Source organism: Lissotriton vulgaris, chromosome 2_1 (genome assembly GCF_964263255.1).
Source record: "Lissotriton vulgaris chromosome 2_1, aLisVul1.2, whole genome shotgun sequence".
NCBI classification, from domain to species: domain Eukaryota; kingdom Metazoa; phylum Chordata; class Amphibia; order Caudata; family Salamandridae; genus Lissotriton; species Lissotriton vulgaris.
In genome coordinates, this window is record NC_141687.1 from 65698483 (window position 1) to 65725851 (window position 27369).

General features: G+C 43.6%; 1 protein-coding gene across 4 annotated transcripts in view; it reads right to left on the reverse strand.

The window, feature by feature from the left end:
* The window catches only part of LOC147729588 (uncharacterized), a 389208-nt gene that overhangs the window by 85839 nt on the left and 276000 nt on the right, over window positions 1–27369 (reverse strand). For 3 of the 4 annotated variants that reach the window (XM_086954485.1, XM_086954483.1, XM_086954484.1), the window contains 2 exons: window positions 16111–16178; window positions 2243–2349 (listed from right to left, as the gene is read on the reverse strand). In XM_086954485.1, coding sequence (XP_086810611.1) covers window positions 2243–2349; window positions 16111–16156 — 153 coding nt within the window. In that variant the 5' untranslated portion in view covers window positions 16157–16178. Of the gene's footprint in view, window positions 1–2242; window positions 2350–16110; window positions 17050–27369 lie in introns of those variants that run through there. The other variant, XM_086954481.1, reaches the window with a different exon arrangement.

Genomic DNA, 27369 nt, shown 5'->3' on the forward strand with positions numbered 1-27369 from the left:
CGAGTGCAGTGGAGTGGAGTGGTGCAGAGTAGAGTGGAGTGAGGTAACATTGAGTATGCATGGTGGGTAGCATACTGTCATTACAGACAACACATCTTCAAATTAAATGACCATTACATTTTCATTTGCAGTTTTACTAATAAAAGCATACATTGCACAAATGATAATGGGTGGCTATATCATCACACAATGTACTGCTTCAATCGTCAGCACAGTTAATTTACAGACATTTAAATGTTGCTGTGTGCTACAAAAAAATGATAACATTGTTCAGCCTTCTTGAAGTAGAACATCACAAGTCAGCACGACTGTCACATAAATCCTCTCACTTTGAAGTTAGAGAAAGAAAAATAAACGCCAAGCTCCCTGGAAGACACAGCCTGATATCTGACCTCTGTCTTTGAATGCATGGCAATTACAACATGATAAGAACAGAATGAATGGTTTGTTTACGGAAAGCGAGTTCATCTAAAAATACAGTAAACAAAGGTTTGGGCAACGGGAGGGACGATCTCAAGCTGGACAGCCTAAAGCAAATAAAGCCAGCAGATAGAAAGCTAAAAAATGTGAGTTACAAACCACAAAGCCAATGTTAAGCAGCAGGCAGAATGCATTCTTAGGTCAGATTTATGTATGTCCCCAAGTTGTCTTTGGCAAACCAGACAGCTGTGGTATCTGGTAGGCTGAGACCTAAAAAGGAAGGAGATGGGCGATTGGGGCGGAGGGACTTAAAACTGGATAGATAGCAAAGCTATCAGTGCCGGCTCGTGTAGGGCGTTCCACCGGGCGGTGACGTGGGGAAGGGTGGGGGGGGGTGTAAAATACGGGAAATGGCCGATTACAGGTAACTAACGTAAAAAATAAATAAAACGAATTTCGTTGCGCAATGCAACGCCAAATGCGACGCAGTGCACGCAACAAATTTTGTTTTATTTATTATTTACATTACTTACCTGTAATCGTCCGTTTTCCGTATTTTTCACCCCCGCCCCACGTCACCGCCCGGTGGAACGCCCTACACGAGCCGGCACTGAAAGCTATACACTTGAGCAGGACGGGGGATAAGAATAAGAAGAATATGAGGATCAGCATCCGATCAGTCTTTCAAGTTTGAGAAAAGTCTGAGACTGATGACGAAAAGGAAACTCTATTTCACGACTTAGAGGCCAAATGAAAGAAAATATGTACTGGTGTAGCATGGCAAATCTATTTGCATCAAGGTAGCTGTTAGTACTTTATAAATTAAAGCAAACTGATTTTGTTCCACTTTGCTTTACTGATATTGTTTTTAGCATGAGATAAAATGGAGGAAACAGACTATGAAAACATTTATAACACAATTGTAAATTATTTTAAATAGGCATTGGAGAGCTTAAGAAAGAAACACTAGTGAAGAATTATGTGTTAAAAAATTGAGGAAACTCCCTTTGTACATTATGCTGCTACTGATGTAAAATAAATTGGGGGAACTCATTTTGACTCGTGTTCTTATATCTGACATTGAAAAATAAACAAAAACGTATAGTTTCGTATTTATGTATCTAAAGGAAAAATCGTATGAAAAGTGTTTGGGTTTTATCTGCACCGTGTTTTGCTCTGGTCCAAACACCATCGCATCTTGTCATGGTATAATAGCATAAAATGCAAATGGATTAGCCTATTTGTGTACCTGTGCAATGGTTTGTGTTATAGTCCCAAAACCCTACTGTGGAAGTGCCCTTGGCCACACGTGGTGTTTGCGCCTAGGGCACATGAGAGGAGAGGGGCAGATGCACGTGCTTCATTGCACTAGTAATCTGACCAACATAGGGTCACAGGGTTCATTTAATCCTCACTGTTGGAGTCTCATAAAGGTTTGTCAACGCAACACATGTATTTGTAGGACACCGTTCACCCTTTGGGATTTTTTTGGGTGCTACATAACAGGTATTTATTGTTACCCAATGGGACTTGCTTTTTCAGCCTCAGAAGGATGAAGGCTCAGTGGAACTGCCAGAAAGGAACCAGTGGCGAAGAGGAGAAGCATTATGTTCTGGGGAGGATGGTTTAGTCCACTGAGCCCCCAGACCCAGCAATAAGTTGGTCACATTTTGGACAATGCGTCTGAAAATTTGGAAACGTCTGTTAGAAAATCTCAAACCTATAACGCACATTGCTCGAGGTGAACAGGTGAAATCACTTTCTAGTATAAATAGGCATTTTATTGTCACTCGATGCACCGAGAAGTCAGGGGCTCCTTTACCTGAAGCAGGTACTCCAGCTTCACACACAGGCTGTGGAGCTCAGGGCTGCCATCCGTGACAGGGAGACTCCTCTCTCTGTAGTTTGTGTTCAGCTCCCTGACGAGGTCTAAGAAAGAGGAAAAGAACAACATGGTGTAACAATGTAAACAAAACCCACAGCATTGCAGGAGATAGCACAGAGCAGTGAGTTGACTGCACTTCGCATGAAGTGTCACTTTATTACACGGCGGCTGACAAAAGCAGCAGGAGTACAGGAAGCAGTGCCACAGGACTCTTATCTACCAGTAAATGGCTTATTAAGGCAGCTGCAAAATGTGATACTCCCTACTAAAAGTACAAGGAGTAATAATCTCTTCAATTTGTACTAATTGTATATGAATATTTCAATTGTATTCCAGTTTTATTCCCATGTTAGACGATTTGGGGCGATTACACACACACATGTAGGAGTACCACAGGAGTACTGATATGCATTCTCCAAAATGCCTTTGTGAATAGGCACCACAGTGTTTCAATTGTGGTGGGTGCCCAGGGGCTGTAGAAAATATTGGGCCGGATGTATGACCATTTCATTTTGCAACTCACAAATTGTGATTTTTAGTGACTCGCAATAAGGGAGACGGTAAATGAAATGTACTGATGTGTCTCAGGCACACTAGGGATTCCCAGTGGGGCCACAAAGGACCTGCCTCATCGATATTCATGAGACAGGTTGCAAAATGAGACCCATTGGGAACTGGTGATAGCACAAGGATGGTGGCCTGTTAGGGATAGCAGACCCTGAAGTCTGTGTTTGCTTTTGAATGAAGCAACTTTTTTTTTTCAAATGATGCCTGTTTTCCGTAAAGGAAAACAGGATACATTTCAAATAGAAAAATGTAAGGTTTCTGTTCCATTTTTTAAGAAGAGGCAGTGGTCTGTGGGACTAATGCTTGCTCTTAAAAAATGTGTGCTGCCAGTCACAAAGGGGAAGAGGTTCCCCTGTGGACCACTTCCTGTTTGCGACTGGCTTACCACCTACTTGAAGTAAGTGGTAAACTACAATTGTGTTGTGACCGCATTCCGATCACAAAACAATCCCACATGCCCTTGGACTCGCTATTAAGAGGTGAAGCCCTTGGCTCGCCCCTTCCTAATAGCGACTCACAAACCCTATTTTGTGAGTCCGTAATAGGTTACCAACCAGGGCCGGACTGGGAACAGAAAACGGCCCTGGCAAACTGCTCAGCTGGCTCCCCCTGGGGTGAGGAGGAGTGCAGCTGAGCAGTTTGCGATGGCCGGTTTCGGACGATTTTGTTACAGGGGGCCGATATTGCCGACCCACGGTAACAAAAACGGGTCCGAGGGGCCCAAAACCGGCCCCACCCTAGCGGCCGACAGGGGAAACGCCTGCTGCCCGCTATGGCCAGTCCGACCCTCAAAATAGTTAGTTGATGCTGACAGCTGTTTTTGTGGTCGCAAACGGACCGATTCTCCGTTTGCAACCACTAAAAACAGTTGTATATCAGGCCCTCTATCGTTACATAGTATGCGGAGGACCACATGAAATGCATTTTGTGATCTCAGTCGATTTGGCATTCATGGAGTATTGACACCACACACAGAAGCTATCACTGAAATTAAGATTACCTGTCATACAACAGATGTGACTGAGATTAACGCGTATCTGCATCGCCAGCGGCAATTGCAATTAAGACACGTGGTAAATAGTTAAACAACAATCATCATTACTTACAGTGACATGTTTACAACCAGCTTTAATTTTACCCTGGAGGTACCCAGCATGAGTAGATTTTAGCTCAGGCTATAGTTTCAATGTTTTACTCAGTGGTGTTTTGTTAATGTCCGGTGATTAATGGTGTCCAGACACCTTATCTGTAGTGAGGGCTAGGCTGGGCAGCACAGTGTCAGGCTGTCAATTCACCCATCTAAGGCTTCCTGCCATGCAGAAAACACACGCCTTCCTTTTCTATTTCTTTCAGAGTGGCCTCCTCCACATTTAACACTTCCTCCAGAATTCAGAGCACTTTCCATTACCACTCAACTTATAACCAGACCCTAGGACTTCATCTTCCTACATAAAGCACGTGTAGAGGCCATATAAACTCTCCTCGCGAAGAGAGGGACACAGTGACACAGAACCAAATAAATAAAAGACAACATTCCACCTCAAATAGCACCTTCAGGTTTAAACAATCCACACGGACTCATAAAATACACATTTAGGACCTGTTCTCTATTTCAGGTGGACTATGTAAAATGCTAATCGCCTCTCACTTGGTGGCACCCAGATGCGTTGTATGTATTTTAAGTAGAGCTCCCTGTTTTCCATTTTTACTTATTTTTACAGATAAATACAGACAGAAAACAATTATGTTCTTGTCTGTATTTATTTTTAAATGTGGATAAAACGGAAATTGGGTTGCTTTTTGGGTAATTCTAAATCCTGTCTGCCATGACTGCCAGGCCACTAGCTGTGTGAATTGATAGATAAGAGGATCAAAAAAGAAAGACATTTTAGTAGAGAGGCTTTAACAGCAGTAGATATGCCCAAGGTTGATACTGAAATATGCATATTTTCATATAAGTGCATTGATTTATCTCCTATGGGTGTTCACAGCATTGAAACCTGGCAGGGATTCAAGATGGAGCGCATATTTATCGGTTAAATAAATGTGGATATTCACTAATTTCAGGTTAATTTTCCACAAAACCCAAAATAAATATGGATAAATACAGATAAAATTAACAAAAAATAAATATAGATAAATACAGATTAAAATGCCCAGAAAATAAATACCATAAAACTGGGAGCCCTAATTTTAAGGCAGAGATTGTAGTTTACTCGTAGCGCTAAGAAGGCTATTTCACAACTTAGGTGCAAGAAGAATAAACAATTAAACAGCTTTGGTCTGTCAGTGGTATTGTGGTAGTCACTGAAAGCACTGAGAAGTCCATCATGATCTGAACCTCTGCGTCAAGTCAAGTCAAGTCATAAAATTTATATAGTGCACTACATACCCAGAGGGTTTCAAGGCGCTTAGGAAGGGGAGGAGGATTATTTGTCAAAAATCCACGTTTTAAGCTGTTTTCTGAACGCTAGGTGATTCTGGGTGAGGCGAAGGTAAGCGGGGAGTGAGTTCCATGTTCTGGCAGCCAGGTATGAAAAGGATCTGCCTCCCATGGTGGTCTTGTTGATGCGAGGTACAGTGGCGAGGGCTTGGCTGGAAGAGCGAAGTTGGCGGGAGGGGGTGTAGAAGGACAGTCGAGAGTTGAGGCAATCTGGTCCGATGTCGTAGAGTGATTTGTGTGCGTGGGTAAGCAGACGGAAAGTAATCCTCTTATTGACGGGTAGCCAGTGGAGGTCTTTAAGGTGACCAGAGATGTGTTCGTTGCGTGGGATGTCTAATATGAGCCTGGCTGAGGCGTTTTGGATTCGTTGTAGTTTCTTCTGGAGTTTAGCGGTGGTACCTGCGTAGAGGGTGTTTCCGTAGTCCAGTCGGCTCGTGACCAGGGCATGGGTGACTGTTTTCCTTGTTTCGGTGGGGATCCAGCGAAATGTTTTTCTGAGCATGCGAAGAATGTTAAAGCAGGAAGAGGATACAGCGCTGACTTGTCTGTTCATAGAGAGTGAAGAATCCAGGATGATGCCAAGGTTCCGTGCGTGGTCTGTCGGGATGGGTGCATTTCCGAGGGCTTCCGGCCACCAGGAGTCGTCCCATGCAGAGGGAGATTTACCTAAGATGAGGACTTCTGTTTTGTCTGAGTTTAGTTTTAGACGGCTTTGTTTCATCCATTCGGCAACTTCTTTCATTCCTTCGTGTAGGTTAGTTTTGGCGGTGCTGGGGTCATTGGTGAGAGAAAGGATCAGTTGAGTGTCATCCGCGTAAGAGATGATGTTGAGGTTGTGTTGGCGGGCGATGGCCGCGAGGGGGCTCATGTATACGTTGAAGAGGGTGGGACTGAGTGAGGATCCTTGTGGTACGCCGCAGATGATTTCAGAGGCCTCGGACTTGAATGGTGGGAGGCGGACTCTCTGGGTTCTTCCGGTGAGGAACGAGGTGATCCATTCCAGTGCCTTTCCTTGGATTCCGATGTTTCTGAGGCGTTGTAAAAGGGTGCTGTGGCAGACTGTGTCGAAGGCTGCAGAGAGGTCGAGGAGGATGAGGGCGACTGTGTCTCCATTGTCCAGTAGAGTTCGAATGTCATCTGTTGCTGCGATGAGGGCGGTCTCAGTGCTGTGTTTGGCTCGGAAGCCAGATTGTGAGGGGTCGAGTGATTTGTTGGCTTCGAGGAAGGCGGCGAGCTGGTTGTTGACAGCTTTCTCGATGACTTTGGCCGGGAATGGAAGAAGCGAGATGGGGCGGTAGTTTTTGAGTTCGGTGGGGTCTGCTGTTGGTTTTTTCAGAAGGGCGGTGAGTTCAGCGTGTTTCCAGTCTTCTGGGAAGGTAGCGGAGTTGAAGGAGCAGTTGATGACGTCTCGGAGGTGCGGAGCTATGATGGAGTCTGCTTTGTTGAAGATGTGGTGAGGGCATGGGTCTGTGGGGGATCCAGAGTGGATGGAATTCATCAGGCGGATGGTGTCCTCAGTGGAGATTGGGTTCCAGGCGTTAAGGGTGTTAACGAGGGGAAAATGGTCAGCTGATGGTAGGGTGGGTTGGCTTCCGGGTTGGTTGTCAAAGCTGTTGTGGATGTCAGCAATCTTGTTGTGGAAAAAAGAGGCTAGGGAATCGCAGAGGGTTTGAGAGGGGGTGATGTCGTTGGAGTTGGCCGAGGGGTTGGAAAATTCCTTGACGATGTTGAAAAGTTCCTTGCTGTTGTGGGCGTTGTTGTCAAGTCGATCCTTGAATGCTGTTTTCTTGGCTTTTCGGATCAGTTGGTGGTGAGTACGGATGGCGCTTTTGAAGGCGTCCTTGGTGTTGGTGGATGGGTCTTTTTTCCAGGCCTTTTCAAGGGAGCGGCACAGTTTCTTGGAATTCTTGAGGTCATCGTTGAACCATGAGGCCTTCTTGATGCCAAGTTTGTGTTGACGTTTTTTCAGTGGTGCTAAGGTGTCGGCGGTGTTGGATAGCCAGAGGGTGAGGTTGGAGGCGGCTTCGTTGGCGTTAGAAGAGAGGGCTGGGGAGGTTTGAAGGAGCGATGTGGAGATCTGCTCCGTGGTGATTTTGTTCCAGTTTCTTTGTAGAGTTGGTTGGAGGTGGATGCTGGGTTTCGGCTTGTTGTAGGTGAAGTGAACGCAGCTGTGGTCAGTCCAGAGGAGATCCGTAGTGTGACTGAAGGAGACATGGTTGCTGGAGGTGAAGATGGGGTCGAGTGTGTGACCTGCGATGTGGGTGGGGGAAGTGACCAGTTGTTTAAGTCCGAGGTTGGCGAAGTTGTCCAAGAGGGTGGCGGTGTTGCGGTCGTTGATCTTTTCAAGGTGGAAGTTGAGGTCTCCCAGAAGGATGTAGTCTTTGGAGGGGAGCGCGTGTGGGGTGATGAAGTCCGTGATGTCTTCACTGAATTTTGCGCGGGGTCCTGGTGGTCTGTAGAGGAGAGTACCTCAGAGTGTGGTTTTGGGGTCGATGTGGATCTGGAAGTGAAGGTGTTCGGAGTTAGCGAGGTTGGCGTCAGAGCTGGTTGAGATGCGGATTGATTTCTTATGGACGATAGCGATTCCTCCTCCTGTATGGTCTGTGCGGTCCTTGCGTGTGATCTTATAGTCATCAGGGATAGCGATGGCGATGTCAGGGGCGGAGGAAGCGTTCATCCATGTTTCCGTTAGGAAGGCGACGTCAGGAGAGATGGTGTCTAGTAGGTTCCAAAGGTCAATGGCGTGCCTGTGGACCGAGCGGGTGTTGAGAAGGATGCATTCTAGGTGGTTGGGGTCGGTAATCTGTGTTGTGGTCGCAGCGGAGATGTTGTCGGTGCCGCTAAATTTGCAGGAGAGGCAGGAGAACGGTCCATGGGTGTGTCCAGGAGCGGCTTGGACGTCTCAACATTTTAGAACCACGACCCACTTTCTATCGACCGCGGTACTCGTTATAAGGACCATTCTCTCCTTGCATTTTAACTTTGTATAACGATTAGGTGGATTTTTAAAAGTAGGCTTCCTGGAAGCACTGGCACTCGTGTTTCTTTGCAATCATAAGAACGGTGCCACTCTATAAAGTACTGCTGCTGATGGGGATTATCAATTCCTTAAAATAATGTTGTTTTATGAGGCTACCTCAAGTAGTCTGGCTGCCTGTCTAATGTATATGATTACTCACAAACTGCATTTTGCAGTGCGTGTAGTCTTTTTCCAGTAGTACTGCTCACATACTGCAAAATGATAGTCACATACTTATGTGCAAACGAAATAATGTTAAAAAGTGACAATATTTTGAGTTTTAAATTATAAATATGGGTGTGACTATATAAAATTATACAAAATGAATTATTACGTATTTAGGTATTTAAAATAGTTACCTTCTATTTAATAAAACATATTACATCTTATTTTTTAACTTTTTATCATGTGGCAGTATTTTTGTTTGAAAAGGAATATTTATACAATAAATTAGGTGATACTTTTTTTTAAATAAAACTTTAGAAAAAGTATTTTCATTGAATTTAATATACTTTAATACATTTAATATTTAATGCACAATTATGTTAATGATGCTGTAGCGTTTTGTTTTATTTTAGTCTACATTTTACAATAAATATATACAATTATCATGTTGAGATTCTTCATAAAACTTTTTTTTGCTTTTTAAGATTTTTACTTTTCTCTATATCTTACCATATTGAGATCTCCACCATGATGGCACAGACCTACGCCTATGTATGAAAAGTTACTATCTTTATACTCATAAATGAGGCTCTGCCCGCTGAAGTTAGGGGTTGGAGACATGTACGTTTACACTTTGTTGTAGATTTAGACTAGTAATTGGTGAATAGCCAAAAGTAGTAAATTTACAAAAAGTTTAAGAGCCTATTTCCACATATAGAGTAACTTATGTTTAAGTGTACTCTTGTGAATAGCACACTTAGATGTAAATATACACTCGTAAATGGTGAATGCCACAAAGGTGTGGATGTATAGCCAGGTGCAGAAGTAGATTTACAAACATAAACGTACACTTGGACCAGGGCCCATGGAGTTAGTGATAGAGATGGCAATGCAGACACACTCTGCTCGTATGATGTAGTCGTCCCCATTGAGATGTGAGCAAAGCCGACATTCGGGCATGCTAAATCTATTGTCCCGCACTACGAATAGTTATGATCTCGTAAGTATATCCTTGTTCCACTGATAGGCCATTAGATTTTGCACTAAACCAAAATTAAGCGGACATGTTTTGACCTGATTTCTAGCTGCCAACGATGTGGAAATTGTTACCCAAACCTGATATCAGCCACAGGGATGAAAATTCAATGTCGCTGCATTGCACGATTTCGACAATATGCAGATGATCAACTGCAGATACCATGAGTTGTACAACCGCATACAGAGCATTCACAAAGCAGTACACACTGTACTATGTGCTTAATTGAAACATGTCTCAGGGTGCCTCACACATCTTTGCTTCCCATTTTTGCCAATCCCAGTGAGGAAGCTGATATAAGGAGGCGAAGTGCTGTCACCCAGAATACCCGACACACCCACTACTTAAAGGCGGTCCAGTGGGCTTACCCAAACTTTGATTGGCATTGTCTACAAGCCAATGGCTGAAGACTCCTGACCCATTTCCCGAACGTGCACGCTGTCCTCTGGGCTGGACAATAATGTGAATGATGCTTAAAGGTGAACATCCTTTACGACGCGGCTGTTACAGCGCCGTGCCGTTACAACGCGGTCTTTTCAACGCAAGTCGTTACCACGACTTGCGCTGGAAGGCGCTGCAGGACAAGGAATTTTTTTATTTACTATCCAACACCTTCCCTATTGTACGTAGGCTGGTGTTGGAATAGTAAATTAAAACATTCCTAAGTCCGCACCCCCTCCAACGCAAGTCGTGGTAGCGACTTGCGTTGAAAAAACCGCGTTGTAACGGGCACGCGATGTAAAAGTAAGCGTCGTAAAGCCGTACATCCATGCTTAAAGCAAGCAAAGTCTGAAAGCGGCTGACCCAAAGCCCTTCTATCAGTACGTAATGTTACACGTGCTGTTTATTCCAAAACATAGGCCAAAGCTGTCAGGCAAAACCCAAAAAGAGATATATATGTTAATGCATTTAGCAGAAGGCAAGGGAGCATATGGCGCCTGTCGGTGATGCTATTAGCTGTACAGGCAGAGGTGCACTCGATATTGTGTCAGAGGTCATTCATAAATATTCAAATATTATATTATTTTAGGAACTGTTGTTTTTCTTTTTTTTTCCCAGCAAGGTATTAACTGCAAAAAAGTAAAAGGAAAGTGAATATTGTTTAAATAGAGACAATTTTTATGTACTCCGATAAAGGAAAGCGTAAGATGCAAGCGGTCAGTCAATGGGTGCACAATCCCAATATTCCTATGCAATGTTCTTTCAAGATTATGTTCCTCTGGTTCCTTAACCCCTTAAGTGCTGCCTCGGTGCATTGGTCGACGGCAGCGCTACCTCCCCAGTGCTGCGCACGACCATTAAACGTCCATTCAGCACTAGTTCTAATGGACGGCGCAGCACTGGGGAGGAATGTTTAATAGCAGCTATGGGGTTAAGACTGATCTTAATTCTTTTCTCATAATTCAGCGCCTTATTGTTACCCTTCAACTACAGACACAGCAACAAACCATTCCATACTGAATAGTTTACATAGAGTAATGATGTCACAATACATCTCAAACCCCAAAGAGACGTCATCAAACAAAGCAACATTCTAGAATGCCTATTGTTGGTGATTGTTAGCTATGCACGGCTGGGTACAAAGGAGTGAATGACTCCTTTAAATGAACACTGCATTATTCAGACATGTATCTACGACTTGTATGGTGTAAACCTAGCTGCAACATCGCCGAGCACTATGTGCAACGGGACTTGGTGGTGTGGTAGTGAAGACAATGTGGAGAAGAAGCATGGTGCTCTGCGGTCGCGACAGGAAGGGCTTTGGCAGAGCTGCACAGGGCAGAGGGGTGGTCCTGAAGCTGGGAGGGGAGCATGTAATGAGGGGTTCCTTGAATGGGGGTATCAGCTCCTTGAGGAAGTGGAGAAGGGATGAAGCCTGGTGGATCTGGACTGGGGTGACATTCCAGATCACAGGAGCAAGACAGGCGAATTGCTGGGTCTATTTTGGATCTGTTACATTAAGCCGGTGGAACTGGATGGTTTGTTGTCCGCCATATTGCGCAGTCCGATGGAACTGAACTAGTCTGACCGTTTTACAAGTTCGATTGTGGAAGCCTTTCCAGTAGTATACTAGTGCACATGCACCCCTAACATATCAGAATTTTAAACGAATATTTAGGGAATAATTTGGAGTTTAGCAAGTGCCATTTATGAATTAAAGACATCTGCCATTGCAATGGTGTTTACAAAGCAGTACAGAAAAGTGCAAATCAGTCTTGACCCTGCTCATCATGGAAACAGTTAAGCCTGAACTGCCAGGCCAGGTCCTCCCTGAACAAGAACACAAGCAACCCGGGCCGGTTTCACCCTTTTAGGGCTCTAAAGCCAGGTATAGGTTGGTTCCAGAGGCACATTGAGCCGGGACCCACGTCTGAGCATACCTTTGTACACTTTAGGCGTCAGATGCAAAGACAACAAGGTGATGGATGGAATGCTTGAATTAATCGCAGCCTCTGGCAATCACTCAGGCTGCATCCCAATCCATCATTTTTTGTCCACCATGCTACCTCAGTTTGGACCCAGTCATATGCAAATCAGTCTTGACCCTTCTCCCTTTGTGGATACTCAGCACACTTAGAGCATCAGATACAAAGACAACAAAGTGATGGATTGAATGCTTGAATTAATATGAGCCACTGATTTTGAAGGATTGGGAAGTGGCCTGAGTATTGACAATGGCTGAAATTAATTCAAGATTTTTATCCATAACTTTTTTTGCAGTGTTTAATTAGAGCTGTTGGTTTCCGATGCACGACACCGGTACTTAATTGTCAGCCCCGGCTCGAGTAACAGTCCACCACATGGTAGCGCGGTCTGTTTAATTTTGAGATGAGATCAACAACTGTGTTTAGTAAGTCAAATCGCATTGAAAATGAGCATTACCAGCATCTTACACCATTTTTATAGCTTTGTGTGGCCTGAAATAGTCGAATTGTCACACTTACAAGAGTGCAATGGTTAGGTGTGGTGTTGTTACTGTCAGTGGCAGCTGGAGCCGGGGCAATGCTTGGTGCCAGCTGCAGTGGCTTTCTGAGAAGGGCCCTGGCACTTAATTATTTTTTCATTAAGGACTGCTTTTTTGTGCACTGTTGTTCATAGAGCCTATTGGCACAGGCAAGCACAGGATAAGCTTGTGGAGGTCCGTAGAAGGTTAAATAAGCCGACCAAAAGCCTCAAACATGGGCTGTGCCTGACTCAACATGATGTAGCAAGGCCATATGAAGAAAGCGTAATGCACAGAACAGTGGTCGTTGGTATAGACCACTGAGGCTGACCTTATTCAATGCTCACTAGGTAGGCTATGATGCCACTTGGCTTTTTTCCCATGGTCTGGCTGGTATATCCGTTTTTAGGGGCCCTCTACATTTTGCCTTTATAGCTACTTGGCTGGGAGTAAATGTAATGTAAATGTAAATTGATACTTGTATAGCGCACTACTCACCCGCAAGGGTCTCAAGGCGCTTGTACGAATACCGCTGTGGAACCCATCCTGGCTTTCCCTGTGAAGCGTCCACTCCTGTGCACCCCCAAGGTGGAGGCCAGGCATCATTAGCGTTGTGGGGGCCTCTGTGGAAACTAAGCAAGCTATTGCCCAGAGTTACAGAGTGAGACTCCTTGATTGGAATAGGCACCGAGGCGGGAATTATCAGGTCCGCGGAATTTTGAGCCCAAGACCCGCCGAGGCAGGGAATTGAACCCTGGTCCCGGGCTAGACCTCTGCATCAGGGTCTGCCGCTCTAACCATTGAGCCACACTTCTCCACTGCACTCCACAACGCCAGACCAGCATACTTCAGCAATCGTCTCACCTTCTACACCCCAAACGGCCAGCTTCCCTCCGCCGACTTCACCACCGTCCCACGCATCCACAGGACCACCACCGGTGGCAGATCCTTCTCCTACCTCGCCTCCAAGACATGGAACACCCTTCCCACCCAGCTGCGACAGACCCACCACCTGCCGGCCTTCAGGAGGCATCTCAAGACCTGGCTGTTTGGGCAATAGCTGCATCCCCTCCACCCTCCCTCGCCGCCTTGAGACCCTCATGGGTGATTAGAGCACTCTACAAGTGCTTGATTGATCAATTGATGCTTTGATGCTTTGAACCCAATTCCATCTCCTAATCCTTTCGTGCCCTTTAACATGGGGTGAGGTTCATAGTTTGACCCATTTCTCAAAACCTATGGATGTGAATAGTCCCTGCAGCCAGTGCTTGTTTAGTTAGAGTTTCGGGCTCATTTTGACAGGTTGTTCTGTCTTCCTTCTTCATGAGAGCGCTCAGGGTCGTGAGGATGACACGTGGAAGAAGCTGATGCAGTGATGCAGAAATAGGTGCCGTAATCTTCAATAAATGAATTCCTTCACGCCATGAGTATTATTTACATTTTAATTCAGAGAAGGAGACTGCCTCCTATGGAATCATGACATGTCTTTCGTCACCTTCTTCGATCTGGAACCCATGTCAAGATTCCATAGATTTCGACTAGGATATTACAATAGGCTCTTGCTTAATCACCATGAGCAGTCAGTCTACAGTAAGCACGTGAGCTGTTGTGCTATGAGGTGTGCCTGAGGGCAGGTTTGAACTTAAGAAGCCTTTATGTGTACATACGTTTTTCTGGGTGTATCTAGCATTTACTTTTATTTATTTATTCATCAAGTTTTGAAGAGCGCAAACTTGACCTGAAGGCATCAGAGCGCTTTACAAAGTTAGCACAACAGCAACTACACGGGTTACATAAAAGGCAAATAACAGTACATTGTAACCATATAAAAAGGTTATAATGATGTGCTTACAGTTTCACACAATAATTGTCTCTGTGGCTGTGTTTATTCGTGACCTGACGTTGCTCCAGTATGGTGAGCTAAGGCTGGAACAGTAGATACTAGCAGGAGGTCTTGCAAACCAAGGGAGTCCTCCCTAGGAGTACCCCATGGTGGTCCCCGTGATTAATGCATTTAAAGTTTGAAGACTTTACAGATCTCCTTAACGCTGGGTGAGTCAGCTAGGACACCCTTCCTGGTGGAAACTGGTGCTGATTGAAATTGAATTTGGAGCAATAGATCAGCGACCTTCTCATTAACTCTTTAAAATAAGATTGATTTCTTCAGGTCATCAGCCCCCGCTGCTAGTAAAAGTACAATAGCAAACTTTAAAATGCCCTCCATCTGAGAAGAGCAATAGACCCTACATAGAAACTTTACTGTCTCCATTTTTTTTCATGCATTCAACAGATAAATTGCGGTCATAAATATTGTGAAAATATTTGAAATAATTTATAAAAAAACATGCACAAAAATGCATTGAAGAAGGTCAATAGATAGTAAATCTAAAGTCAGGTGAATACAGTGTTGAGATATGTTGGTAGAGACAAAATTACTAATGGATTTCTTGTCATCATAAACACATTTTAATTAAGTTTATTTATTTGGGCTTCCCACATTAAGCTCCTTTTTTCTGCAATAGAACGTACGTTACGAATCAAATTGTGGCACATAGAAATATGGAGTATGTAACTGACTGCCCTATTTGATCAGCTTTCCCTCCATTTGCCTGACGACAGGCTGCCTTTTATCTAGGATTTCAGTCACTTCCCAACCCCATGCTTTTTACCCCATATGTTCAGTGAGGCTGGCTTTAGCACTAATGGCGCCCGGTGTGACAATGTTTGTTGGCACCCCTAAAGACCTCCTCCGCCGTGGATTCCCTCACTACCACCCTTTGACACTGCCCCTCAAGTCTCCATAATCACTCTCTCTCAGAAACATTTAATTAGTTATATAGCGCCACTCATAGAAGAGCAGGGTGTGGGAGCACTTTGCATCACTCACACAGTACACAGAGACAATCAATCATATGTGTGTAAATCAGAATATATGGAACTTTATATTAGGCAGAGGACTACAAAGAGTAGGAGTTACACGTCATCCATACTGGTACGCAGTAGAGTTTAAGACTGCTTGGTCTGGAGAAGCACAAACTCAGAATTTAAAATGGAACACCATGGTTGGGGGTTCCCTTTAATATTAGGAATTTATTTTTTTCCTAAACAAACCCTTTTTTCAACATTAGGATAATGAAAGACTGGGAGGAAAAAACCTAACAGTCTAATCCATACCTTCCATTTTGCACAGCAGCTCTTTGATGACAGTTAATAACTCACAGTTCTATATTAGGATTTTAACTTATAAACCGCAAGTAACAAAAGGACGTCTCTGGCAAAAGCAGCAACTATCTGACGTTTTTAAATCAAATGCACTTTGCGGTCTGCTTGGTGCATTTTCTTTGGAGCAGGCATATTAACCCTGTGCCCTACCTTATAATGAGTCAAACCCTCAACCAGACAAAACCCCTAACTCTCTCCAGGAAGAACATTAATCACATGATTTATCTTCACATTTTTATTGGTGCCTGGAAATTGCTGGAGATAAGGAATGCTGCAGCAGGTGCTTTTAAAACCATAATAAACTTGCAAACACAGCGCGCTCGAAGTCAGCGCCCCGTGCGGTGGCACCGGTCGCACCGCCCTAGAGGCGGCCCTGTGTTCAGTACAGGTAAAAGCCAACACAACTTACTTTTCAAGTCTTGGATAATACGAATAATCTCCCCATTTCCGGCCATGATATTATCTAACGAGGAGCTCCTGAAACAAAAAAAACCACAGGAAGTCATTTTCGAGTATATGAGCACTTATAGAGAGAACAGCAGACATTGAACAATATTAAAAAGTTAAAAAGTATACATTTTTTAATGTTTGCTAAGTCCTAATTTTACTACAAAAGTTCTTCAGAGGAAAATGCTAATATTCCATATTTGGATATGTCTTTGGTGGATTACTGATTTGCAGTGAGTGAGTAGACGTTTACCATTACTAGTTGTATTAAATAACATATTTAATTAAAAATGTCATTTAAGACATCTACTGTCACGATGCATAGCTGATATTTTTCTCCTCATTTATAGAAGCAACGCGAGCCTAGATTAAATATATAGAGGTATATAGGATGTGATCTTATGTGTAAAAATCTGATAGGATTGTGAAGGCAGAGGGCTAAACCAGCCTCAGAATGCCCGAGTTCCCCTCTGGAGTCTAACCTTATATTGTAGGGGGCGGGGTCAAGACTGATTTGAATATGGCTGGACTCTCAAGAGTGTCATGGATGACTAAAAAGATGGACTGGAAGGCAGGCAGAGAAAACACTACTGTCTGAGATTAATTCATTCATTCCACCCATATTTTTTTGACTAAGTTTTACAAATTGAGATGCCCTAAGTGCGACGGGTATGCCCTCCCTGACGCAGACCCCAGTGCTCACTGTGCCATTGGACTCAGGGTGCACCCAAGGATAAGACACCAAATAGTCTGAACCTATTCTGGGGTTTGTTGTCCTCCTGTCTGGTGGTTTGGCTGGGCTGTTCCTGTTGAAGCAGGACCAAGTTTGATAAGCATATGACCTGTCCTGGGGGTTCTGTGACATTACAAGTAATGTCTTTACTGTGCATGCCCTTTCCACGCAGTCTTAACCATGCATGTATTTACCATGCATGGTAAGTATATTTAAGGTAAGTAAAACCCATATATATATATATATATTTTTTTTGTATATATATGCTTACATATGCACAAACATATATGTATATACACATGCATATATATACATTCACATATATACATATATGTATATATTTTTTTTATAGAACCCCCATTGTTTTAAACTACTGCTAACCTTCCTTTAACACTATGCATCCCTAAACCCTTAAATTACCTTTCCCTCCCGTTTACCCCTGCCCACCCCTAAACCCTAAAATTTCCATTAACAACCTTTACCACTACTAACCCCTAAAACCTGTCTGTAGTTAAAGTTAGAATTCCCAGGTACAGGAATTCCTTTGAATTTTAGTTGCTAATAACTTTGCTCCTGTCTGATGAATCTCAACAAAACTTTCTAGACCTAATACTTATCCTACATTGGCAGAGGATGGAAAGTTTTGCAGAGACTGATTAAGAGCGCTCCAAGATAAATGGGAGGGGTCCCAAAAAGCATTTTTCCACAAAATAATTTTCTATAGATTTTTGTATCTCATGTAGCTCGAAAGCGGCTGAACGGATTTACATAAAATGTGGCAAGATTAGACATTTACATAAATGTGGCAAGATTAGACATTATGGTGTGCAGATGATTCCTTTAGGTACTACAGGTAAGTAGGGTAAGTATTTTTAAAGTTATAAGGCATTCTGTGGTATTTCGCTGAAGTAATGCAGTACATAGTGATGACAAGTCATGACATGATTGGCTAATGACTACCTTTACAAAAGTTAAAGGCAGCCATGTGTTTTACACTTTGCCTGTGTTCTGCAGGTAAATAAGTATTAAGTTTGATATTTTCCACCTACCTAGTACCATTTTTATTGAAGTAGAAATAGGTAGGGAAAAATATTTATATGTTTCCGTATATTTAAAAAAATGGACAGGGTACCGAGGTGCTACCTTGGAGTACCGCTGTACCAAATAGAAATCAAAACAAATATATGTTTAAAAAAAATAATAATACAGTGCACCACAGAGTATTTTTTTATTAAAAATACACTGTACAGCAGTGTATTTTCATTTTTAACATATTTAAATTACCAATAAAAAGTTTACAGAGTACCTTGGTAATACCTACAAATAACAGCTCTACTTAATTTTTTCCATAAACTGCTGTAAAAATACATTGAAATGTATAAATACATTTCTCTACAAATTACAAATTTATTAGAGTGGGGAACAATAATAAAACCAACTACTTACCTAGATCTAAGACACTAACCAAGAATGCAGCAAAACAAAGAATGCAGACAAAATGTGCTGAAAACAACACGGCTGCCTTTTACATTTGGGGAACACAGCCATTAGCCAATCACATAGTGCTGTATCATGCGCATGGACTGTGGTATACTGCAAACTTACTGCGGTATACCATGGCACAATATCTAACTAAGTATTTTTAAAATGATCACTTAAACTCTGTTTACACTATTCACACATAGGGGCCGATTATGATCGCGGACGGACTTGCGTCCGTCCGCGATCATTGAGGAGGAGGGGACGTCCGCATGGGCTGCGGAGTCCCCTCCTGTGCGATTAGGATGTGACCGCCACCCTGGCGGTCACATCCTCTATTTGTAACATTGCCGCGGGTGCAGCTTCAAGCTGCACCCGCTGCAATGTTAAAAATGCATGCATTGCATTTGCATGCAGAAAGAGGCAGGCACCGCGCAGTGCCTGCCGCTTTCTGCATGCAAATGCAGGGGGGTACCATAGGTACCCCCCATGTGCACCCCCCACCCCCCCTTCACCTAGGGGGCCCGCAACGGGCCTCCTAGGTGAAGATCCGCATGCTTTTCCACGGCGGAAAACCCGCCACGGAAAAGCACTTTTAAAATCCCATCCTGATATGGCGGACGGTGTCTGAGAGACACCGTCACCATATCAGAGCTTTTCCGCCGCGGTTGTAAACCGACCGCGGCGGAAAAGCTGCGGACGGAAACCAGGACCCACCAGCCATCCTAATGTGGCGGTCGGTCCTTGGTCGGTCCTTGGTCAGTCCGCTGCGGTTTTTCCGCATCCTCGGGGCCGGCGGTGGCTTCCGCCGGCCCCGAGGATGCGGAAAAACCGCAATCCTAATGACCCCCATAATACCGAAAATTACCATTTACACAAAATATTCTATTTTCCTACCTCGTTACATCTACATCCATTAACACACTTTCACACAACATCTGTTTCAATTACAACACTCCACTGTATGCCACTAAGCTCTAGGCCACTCCACTCTATGCATCTCCACTCTATGCTATTACATTGTACGCCACTCCACTCTACATCACTTCACCATGTGACACTTTACTCTACGTCACTCTAATCTACGCTACTCCATTATATGCCACTCCACTGTGCGTCACTATACTGTATGCCAGAAATACTCAATGTTATTCCTCTCTGCACGATAGCACTGTATTCTGCTCCAGTGTACGGCACTCCACTCTACATCACTCCACCATACGAAACTATATGTCACTCTACTCTATGCTATTCCATTTTATGCCATTCCACTGTACGTCACTAAACGGTATGCAGGTAATACTCAATGTTATCCCTCTCTACACCATTGCACTGTATTCTACTCCGCTGTATGCCACTGCACTCTACACCCTTCCACTCTAAGCCACTACATTCTACACTATTCCACCATATGCCCCTCCCCTCTTCTACTCCACAGTATGTAATTACACTGTATTACACTACTGCCTACCTCTCTACAATCTACCAGCTGTACTCTACGACACTCCACTCTACAGTAGTCCACTTTACAACACTCCAGGCTATGCCACCCTGCGCACTTTCATACACAGTGTCTTCTACTTGGTAGCCCCACTACATTAACTATAACTCGTGCCTTCTCCATCCTCTGCTGATACCGTTTTATATTTTCTCATGTAAAATATTATTATTTACAAGAAAAGTTATGGCATTGTAAATCCAATCTTTGTGAGCAAACACTGCATGAGAGTGGCTTGTTATAATAGATGTAGTGTGGCTACAGAGTTGAATACACTATGTCGGGAGGTGCGCAAGTTATAATAAATTAAAGGTGTTGCGTTAATTATAATTTAAAAGTAAAAGTATACGTTTAGAAATGTATACGTTTGTGTACTTTAACTTTTGTTTGTAGCTAAAGAATTAATAAAGTTTTAATACAGGCAGAAATACTTACCTGAGAGGTAAAGACATGCATGGTAAACTCCGCATGTACAGGTATGCATGGCACAGGCTTGATTGTAAATGCTCCAGGTACAGACAATGTGCCATCCAGATTGGCACAGGGGCCACAAAAGTGCACTGGAATGCAGCTCGACTAATTACCAATGGCTGAAGTTAATCTAAAGGGGTCTTCTGAGTAGGGAACAAACTTTTCTATCCATCAAGCCCATCATCTGAAACAATCATCAACAAGGTGTGTTCTGGAAGGTCCCTTTGATTGAAGATGTCAGCTTGGGTCTGAGGCCTTTAAGCTTTCCAGTCATCACTTGTTTACATTGCTCTCTACTACAGGGCACTGCAGCATCTCAAGGTAGGTTGTCTTGGAGATGTGTTTGGCAGGGATACTACTTGTGTTTCAATCGAGATTTAAGGCATTTTAATGAGTCTGGCAGACATGAAACATGGAAATATCAGAGCAATGCTGCCTCTGTCTTGGATGTGGTAATACAGTTGCTAAGTTCTAGTAGTGTCAACAGACAATGTTGTCTGAAGGAGAGAACTTTTGTATATAAATGACCCTATTCATATTAAAAGTCACAATCTGCACCTACAGCCATTTCTACCTGACTGTAGTGCACAATTGCTTAACCCCTTCGATGCTGATGACGAGCTCAGCTCGTCATCAGCCACGGGGGGGTCGTGTGCGGATGACGAGCTGAGCTCGTCATCTAACGCGGCTTTTGGAAAAAAGCCGCGTAGCGCGAAAATAACCGCTGCAGCGATGCGGTTAAGGAGGGATGGTATTTTCGTGAGAGTCAATGCATTCTTTAACCAAAGCGGTCATTCTTTTTTTTTTGTGCTGTGGAGAAACCCTAAATAGGGCAGCTGTGTTGTTTTGTAAATCTGCAAGTTCTCTGATTTCTGTCATACTATGTTTTACAAGCTGGGAGATGCTGATGCATTTACCTCTACTAATCGTAGTTTTAAAACCAAGTAAGGGGGTGTTCCATTTCCATCCGTATACGGAAAAGGGTTTACACCTGCTGTTTACCGGAGTAAATCTCCAACTGTTTACAGCATGGAAATTACGGAAGAAAAGTGTGTGAATACTCACAAGCCTATTTACAGCCTTTTAGGCATTTCCACTCTGGAACGCCTGATTCCCACCTGCTCCTTTCCCACTCCTGATTCTAGGAAAAAAGGCTGTACGCGGAAAAGGTTATTTGCATGTGTTAGCTACATGTAGACATGCAAATAGCTTTGTGACTTGCACCCCAGCCGTTAGGAGCAGGTGTATTTTCAGTCAGGATTCTGATGAAGGATTGCCTCAAGTGTGTAAATCTGCTTAGAACTGTCCACATTTCAACATGGCGGTATCATACAAGTACAACTTAGGGGCCGATTACGATGTCAGGAAAGGCTCCGAACGGGATTCGGATTCTGCAAATTCGATTTGGGAACAGTTCCCGACCAAATAGGTCACCTTTCCAGATGACCGATTATGATGCAAGGAAGCCGTCCGGGCTGTCAGAATCGGTTCGGAATGGGATTCAGGCAGCCTGATTCATTCGGAGCTGAATCATACAGTCCAATAGAGACGGTTTCCGAATGAGCGAGTACGATGATCGGTTTGGCCAAAATAAAACGGCTGTGGGAATCGGACATCAGGTACTTGTAGCAGGCCCCCCTTCACCTGTAGGCCTCCCGATGGGGTCCATGGAGGTACCCAAGGGCCCCCTTCCCAATCATGCATCAGTATGCATGATTGGGATAGGATCCCCGCCACAGGGTGCAAGGTTTTCCCCACCCACCCCTTTTTTCAATGGGAGCCTGTGTTCTCGTTCGGAACACAGGCTCCCATTGAAGCCAAAGTGAGAATGCCCGAACCGAGCCCGTAACCATCTGGACATATCGTAATCGGTCGGTAGGACTCCCTGAATACGAATCGATCAGAAAGCATTCCTAACTCAATTCGGTGCAAATGTTTTCCTGACGACATCGTAATTAGCCCCTATCAAGGGAATGGCGGCATTACTGCATGGATTAAAATATTTCCTTCAGTGTTAGATCAATTGTCTCAGGGGCATATTTATCAAATTTTTCCATAACACAATGCAGCTGGTCACCTTTCTGCTCAGCGTGAAAGGACAAGGGCAGGAATGCGCTGTTTTTAACATCATACAGCGCATTCCTGTCCTTTCCATCCGCTGGTACTCTTTTGGCAGCCTAGCACCAATGCAGGCACCTTTGCGTCATGGTGCAAGGGTGTCTGCATTGAAAATTGTTTTTGTGCAGATAGGGTCGCCTTTCTGCACAAAAACAACCCTGAGAGGTATTTTCCTCTCTCTATGTGTGCTGCATAGTGCAGCACACATAGAAAGTAGAGACGATGAGGAGAAAGATAGATATTTTATTGTTATGCCTCTCCTGGGGTGGCGTAACATTTTATCGCATTCCCAGGACTACCACTAATGGTAAATCTGGAAATGCGCCGAAATCCAAGGGAGGATGCATGAAAACACCCACATTCCACCCATGGGACGCCTCCTTGGGGCACAGTAATGCAAGGCAGTGATTTGTGCTACCCTACGTTACTCCAAATTTAGCAAGCCATGCAGGGCCTGGCATGTCTTGATTAATCTGCCTTTGCTGTTACATCACTCTTGCGTCCCTTTGCATGGCACACGGGCGATACAATACAATGATAAACATGCCCCTCAGTTCCTGAGGGATTCCAGCACCTGGATTTTGGATCCAGGAATGATCAATCATATATAGGAGATGTGTGACCCCCTGCATCTGGACAGTCCACCTATTGTGGTTTGTCAGATGGGAAGTAGACACAAAGGTGCTTGCCTGAGATGCTTTTTTCACTCTAGCCTGGGGACTAGAGGACATGCATTCCCTTTATTTACTATTATTCCCACAGTAGATGCTCAAGCCAAGAGGTCGCCTCTCCATCTCCTTTTAGTGATGGGTGCAGAAGGCTCAGTCATGGTTTTAGTTTCTTTTAGAAGTCACGGCGGAGTCTCTTTCAGAGCTTCAAATGTTTCAAGAGTCATTGTCAGCTCCTGATTGAAGAGGTCCTGGCCTAGTCTGGACTGCTCAGTTTCAGCTCATGACTTGATTCAGTTTAGAGGAGTTAGGGTAATTCACGTTTTCTCTTGGAGCACAGTTTACAAATTATTAGAGTAACTTGTGCTTCAGAACTATGCAAAATGTTGCGCAGATCGGTCTGTGTGGTCTTGCCAGTGCCTGGAGACGTGCATGACACATTTTGAGGAATGTGTGTTGGTGATAGCAAACTTTCCAGCCAAACTTTTACAGGGCTGGTAATGTCACAGAACAGTAGATCTATAGATATATTTTGTGGGAGCTTTACCCCAATATTCATCCGAGACCCAATAGTTTGATCATCCCTCTACTTGCCAAAATATTTTGGTTCCAGAATCTACAATTAATCCTGCAGTTAGAGACTACACTCCTCTTCAGAGAAACAACAGTTAGCAGAGTAAAACAGCAATAAAAATTAGATCCATAAATAATTGAGTACTATGTCAAAAACAAGCAAAAAGGATTTTCATAACAGAATAATCAAAATTGGTACAAAGAGAATAAACATAACATTTTGCTGTAAAGGTCAGAGTAGAGATCCAAGAAATAAAGCAAAATCTTAAAAAACGTAATCAGGCATATTGTAGACAAGAATTTGTAAATGTCAAACTCATAAAGAGCACTGGCATCGGAAAATGACAAAGTATCCCCTTATTTGAAAATGAAGCCAGAAAAAGCCCACAGGCAAAAATAATAATCTCCCGCAATATACAGGATTTCAGGAGGTTTCATAGCAAAACCACACAATCTATTTATAGATTCTGAAAATTCAGCATAGCATGAATATGATTAGTGTCACATTTGGCAACGTGACACAACAATGTGATAATTAAAATTATGCAGTTATTTGAGCATTAACCCATTTTTTAAGGTAAGATAAAACTTCCATTGCTTCCTCAGCGACTGCACTACGGAAATGTATAACACAAGGGAAACAAGTCTTAAACAATGGCTCATGCAACTCACACGTCTTCAGCGGAACTTACAGCGGAAGTCCTTGAAAACGATACTATAGGTACATCATTGAAGCCTCATTCACAATACACACTTTCTAACAATATATTACACAGTGCTGATTCATTGACCTCGTTTACTTGAGTCTCCGTGAAGAAGAGCGGTGGCTCTGCAGCAGAACAAAGCACAAGAAACAGCATCCATTTTTAAAATAATGGTGTACAGTATGAAAATATAACATAACTATTCATAGCTTTATCTAGACTTTTATATGACATGAACGCTTTGTTTCAGGTTCAAATGTATTCATTCATCCTTTGCCGCTTCATGCATCATTACAACTAAAGTCTTTTTTTTTTAAATTCACAATATTTGCATATTTTGACAATTACATAGCAGGAGATCATAAACGAGAAGATGGAAATTCTGTAGGACAATTTACTTTGATTTGTAAAATGCTAAGAACTATTCGCATTAAGATTTTCAAAAAACAAAATATACTTCTAGGTTGGATTCTGTTAAAGTGTTAAAATTGTTTCAGAAATGGGCAAATACTAGATATTCATATCGGAACCCAATAATTTTGAAATTGACTGATGTTCTGTTTATTCATGAAGGACATTTCCAGAGATTTGCTGAGATAAGAGATTTGGATATATCACTCACAGACGTTTTTTAAGGGGAGAGGAAGCGGAGGCTCCTCAGTGGCTGATACGTTAGCGCAGTTTACAGAATATGGCAGTCGGCAGGGCAATGTGTAATGTAAAGTTCGAGTCCACAGAAAGCTCCTTTCCACCATAGGGATTTCCTTGTAAATAGCGCCAACAGCTTTGGCACAAAGGGCATCAATAGTTGATGGATTGGGCTGGGTGGAAGGCTTCGTATGTTTGCCCACGCTTGATAACAGGGCTGCAGCCACTAATCCGGTCGTAGGTGAAACCAAGAGGCGTGGCCTGATCTGGACGCGAATGAGCAATGACAAGCGAAGAGAGGCCAGCCCTTGGCCTGGGCTCTGCCCGGCGTGACCCGCGAACGTTCCATGCTGCAGGGTCAGGGTCAGTGTCATGTAGCATGTGCAGATACCTCCTGCAGCAAGATTGGATCCTGGTGAAAAGGTTCTTGGGACCTGCAGTCCCCGTAAAGTACTCCGCCTGCACGTCTTGTTTTCGTCTGCCAGATTCCTTCTGACAGTGGTGAGTTTTTGGATACCGAGGCAATAGCCTCATTACTGCACATTCATTTTGAATTTTTTAGTTGCTGTTTAACTTGTTGTCTTAGTGACGTATGACGCTTTGTCACAGTTGAGGTTGCATCACAAGGTCAGCACAGTGATGGGCCGCCGGTAGCGGTCAATTGAGTTTGCAGAATTGTCAGCATGTTTACTCAAAGAGTCTTGTCTTTGTCTATCTAGTACCTTCTGATAGTGTTGAGTTTTGGGTGCCTGGCGAGGCGATTATGCTATCAGACAGTGAAAACATTTTGGTTGCCTGCCGAGGCGATTATGCCGTCAGGCAGTGATGAGTTTTGCGTACCTGCCGGGCGTTTACCTTCAGGCAGTGATGAGTTTTTGGATGCTGCGTTGCTGTTTTGGTTTCACAGGGTTAGCGCTTCGATGGGCCGCAGGTAGCGGTCAAATGGGTTTGTAGAGATGTCTGCAAGTTTCCTGATCAGTGGGTTTTCTTTTTGCTCCAATCCTTTGTAGAATGCCCTGTTGAGTTTGAGGAGATGATCGTCCAGCATCTCAACGCCTAGGTCTCTGTGGAGGTCTGCTGTTCGTTTAAACATAGGAGCACCTGCTGCAATCCATAAGGCCTTGCTCTGCAGTCTAAGTAGGTCTTTCCGAAGCTGCGGGCGGCAGCCATTCCAAACTGGTGAAGCGTATATCATATGTCTCTTGATGGTATTTTTTCTAATAACTCACAGTTATTAGTCACCAAGATTACTGCACTTCCGTGGTCAGACCACAAAGCTGTGTTATTTAATCTCTCTGTTCCAGAGCATCTTTAGCAGAAGCCAGTTGTAAAAAAGCAGCTGGTGAAAAGAGTGTGGAATAAAGTAGTGGCTGAGGATCTGTGTGATACCCTAAATAAGACCATAGGTGTCCCCCCCCCCTTAATTTAGAAGATGCAACACTCTTCTTCTCTAGCTGGTAAGAAACAGCAGGGAATGTGCTGGCCCCTAAAAAAAAATTCTATCCCACCAGACCGTGGTCATCCGCCCCATGGTCTTCACAGGAGTATAAATGCGCTCTTTCCATTTATAAACAGCAGGTTCACCAGGCTAAACTTCTATTTTTCTCCATGAGGATTTTTAGAGCAAAAAACTCAGCGAGGAAACTGTTTAATACAGTCACTAGCCTTGCCAATCCAGTGACAATCACAGCTATGCCTAGTCAGGAGTTATGTGAAAAACTGGCTAGTTTCTTTTTTGAGAAAGTGGATGCTATCTTTTCCACTTTTTCCAATGCTACAGCTAAGAACATGGCAAACCAAACTGTCGATCGACAGAGAGAGATGAAGGCAGTATTGGACAAATTTGTTCCACCATCAGCCATAGAAACTGGTAGACTTCTCAGTCAGGTGAAATCTGGATCCCTTCGGACCCTTGTCCGATTGCTTTATTTAAAGCGAGCGGCAGAGCCAGTATCTCAAGTTCTGATACCCATTTTCAATGTAATGTACTCAGAGGGATACTTCCCGTTAGATTGTAAAAAAACTTCTATTCTGCCCCTCCTGAAGAAACCTAATCTTGATTCAAAAGACCCAAACAATTATAGACCTCTTTCTAGACTCACGGTTCATGCTAAAATTATTGAGAAACATTTAAACATGCAGCTTAGCCAATTCTTGGAGTCCACTCAAGCCCTGGACCATACACAATATGGCTTTCGAGGGGCCCACAGTACTGAAGCTGCCCTCTTGAAATCAACAGAAAAGATAAGGACTATTCTAGATCTTGGCGGCAAGGCAGCCCTGATCTTGTAAGATCTCTGCAGCATTCGATACAGTCCATCACGCTTTG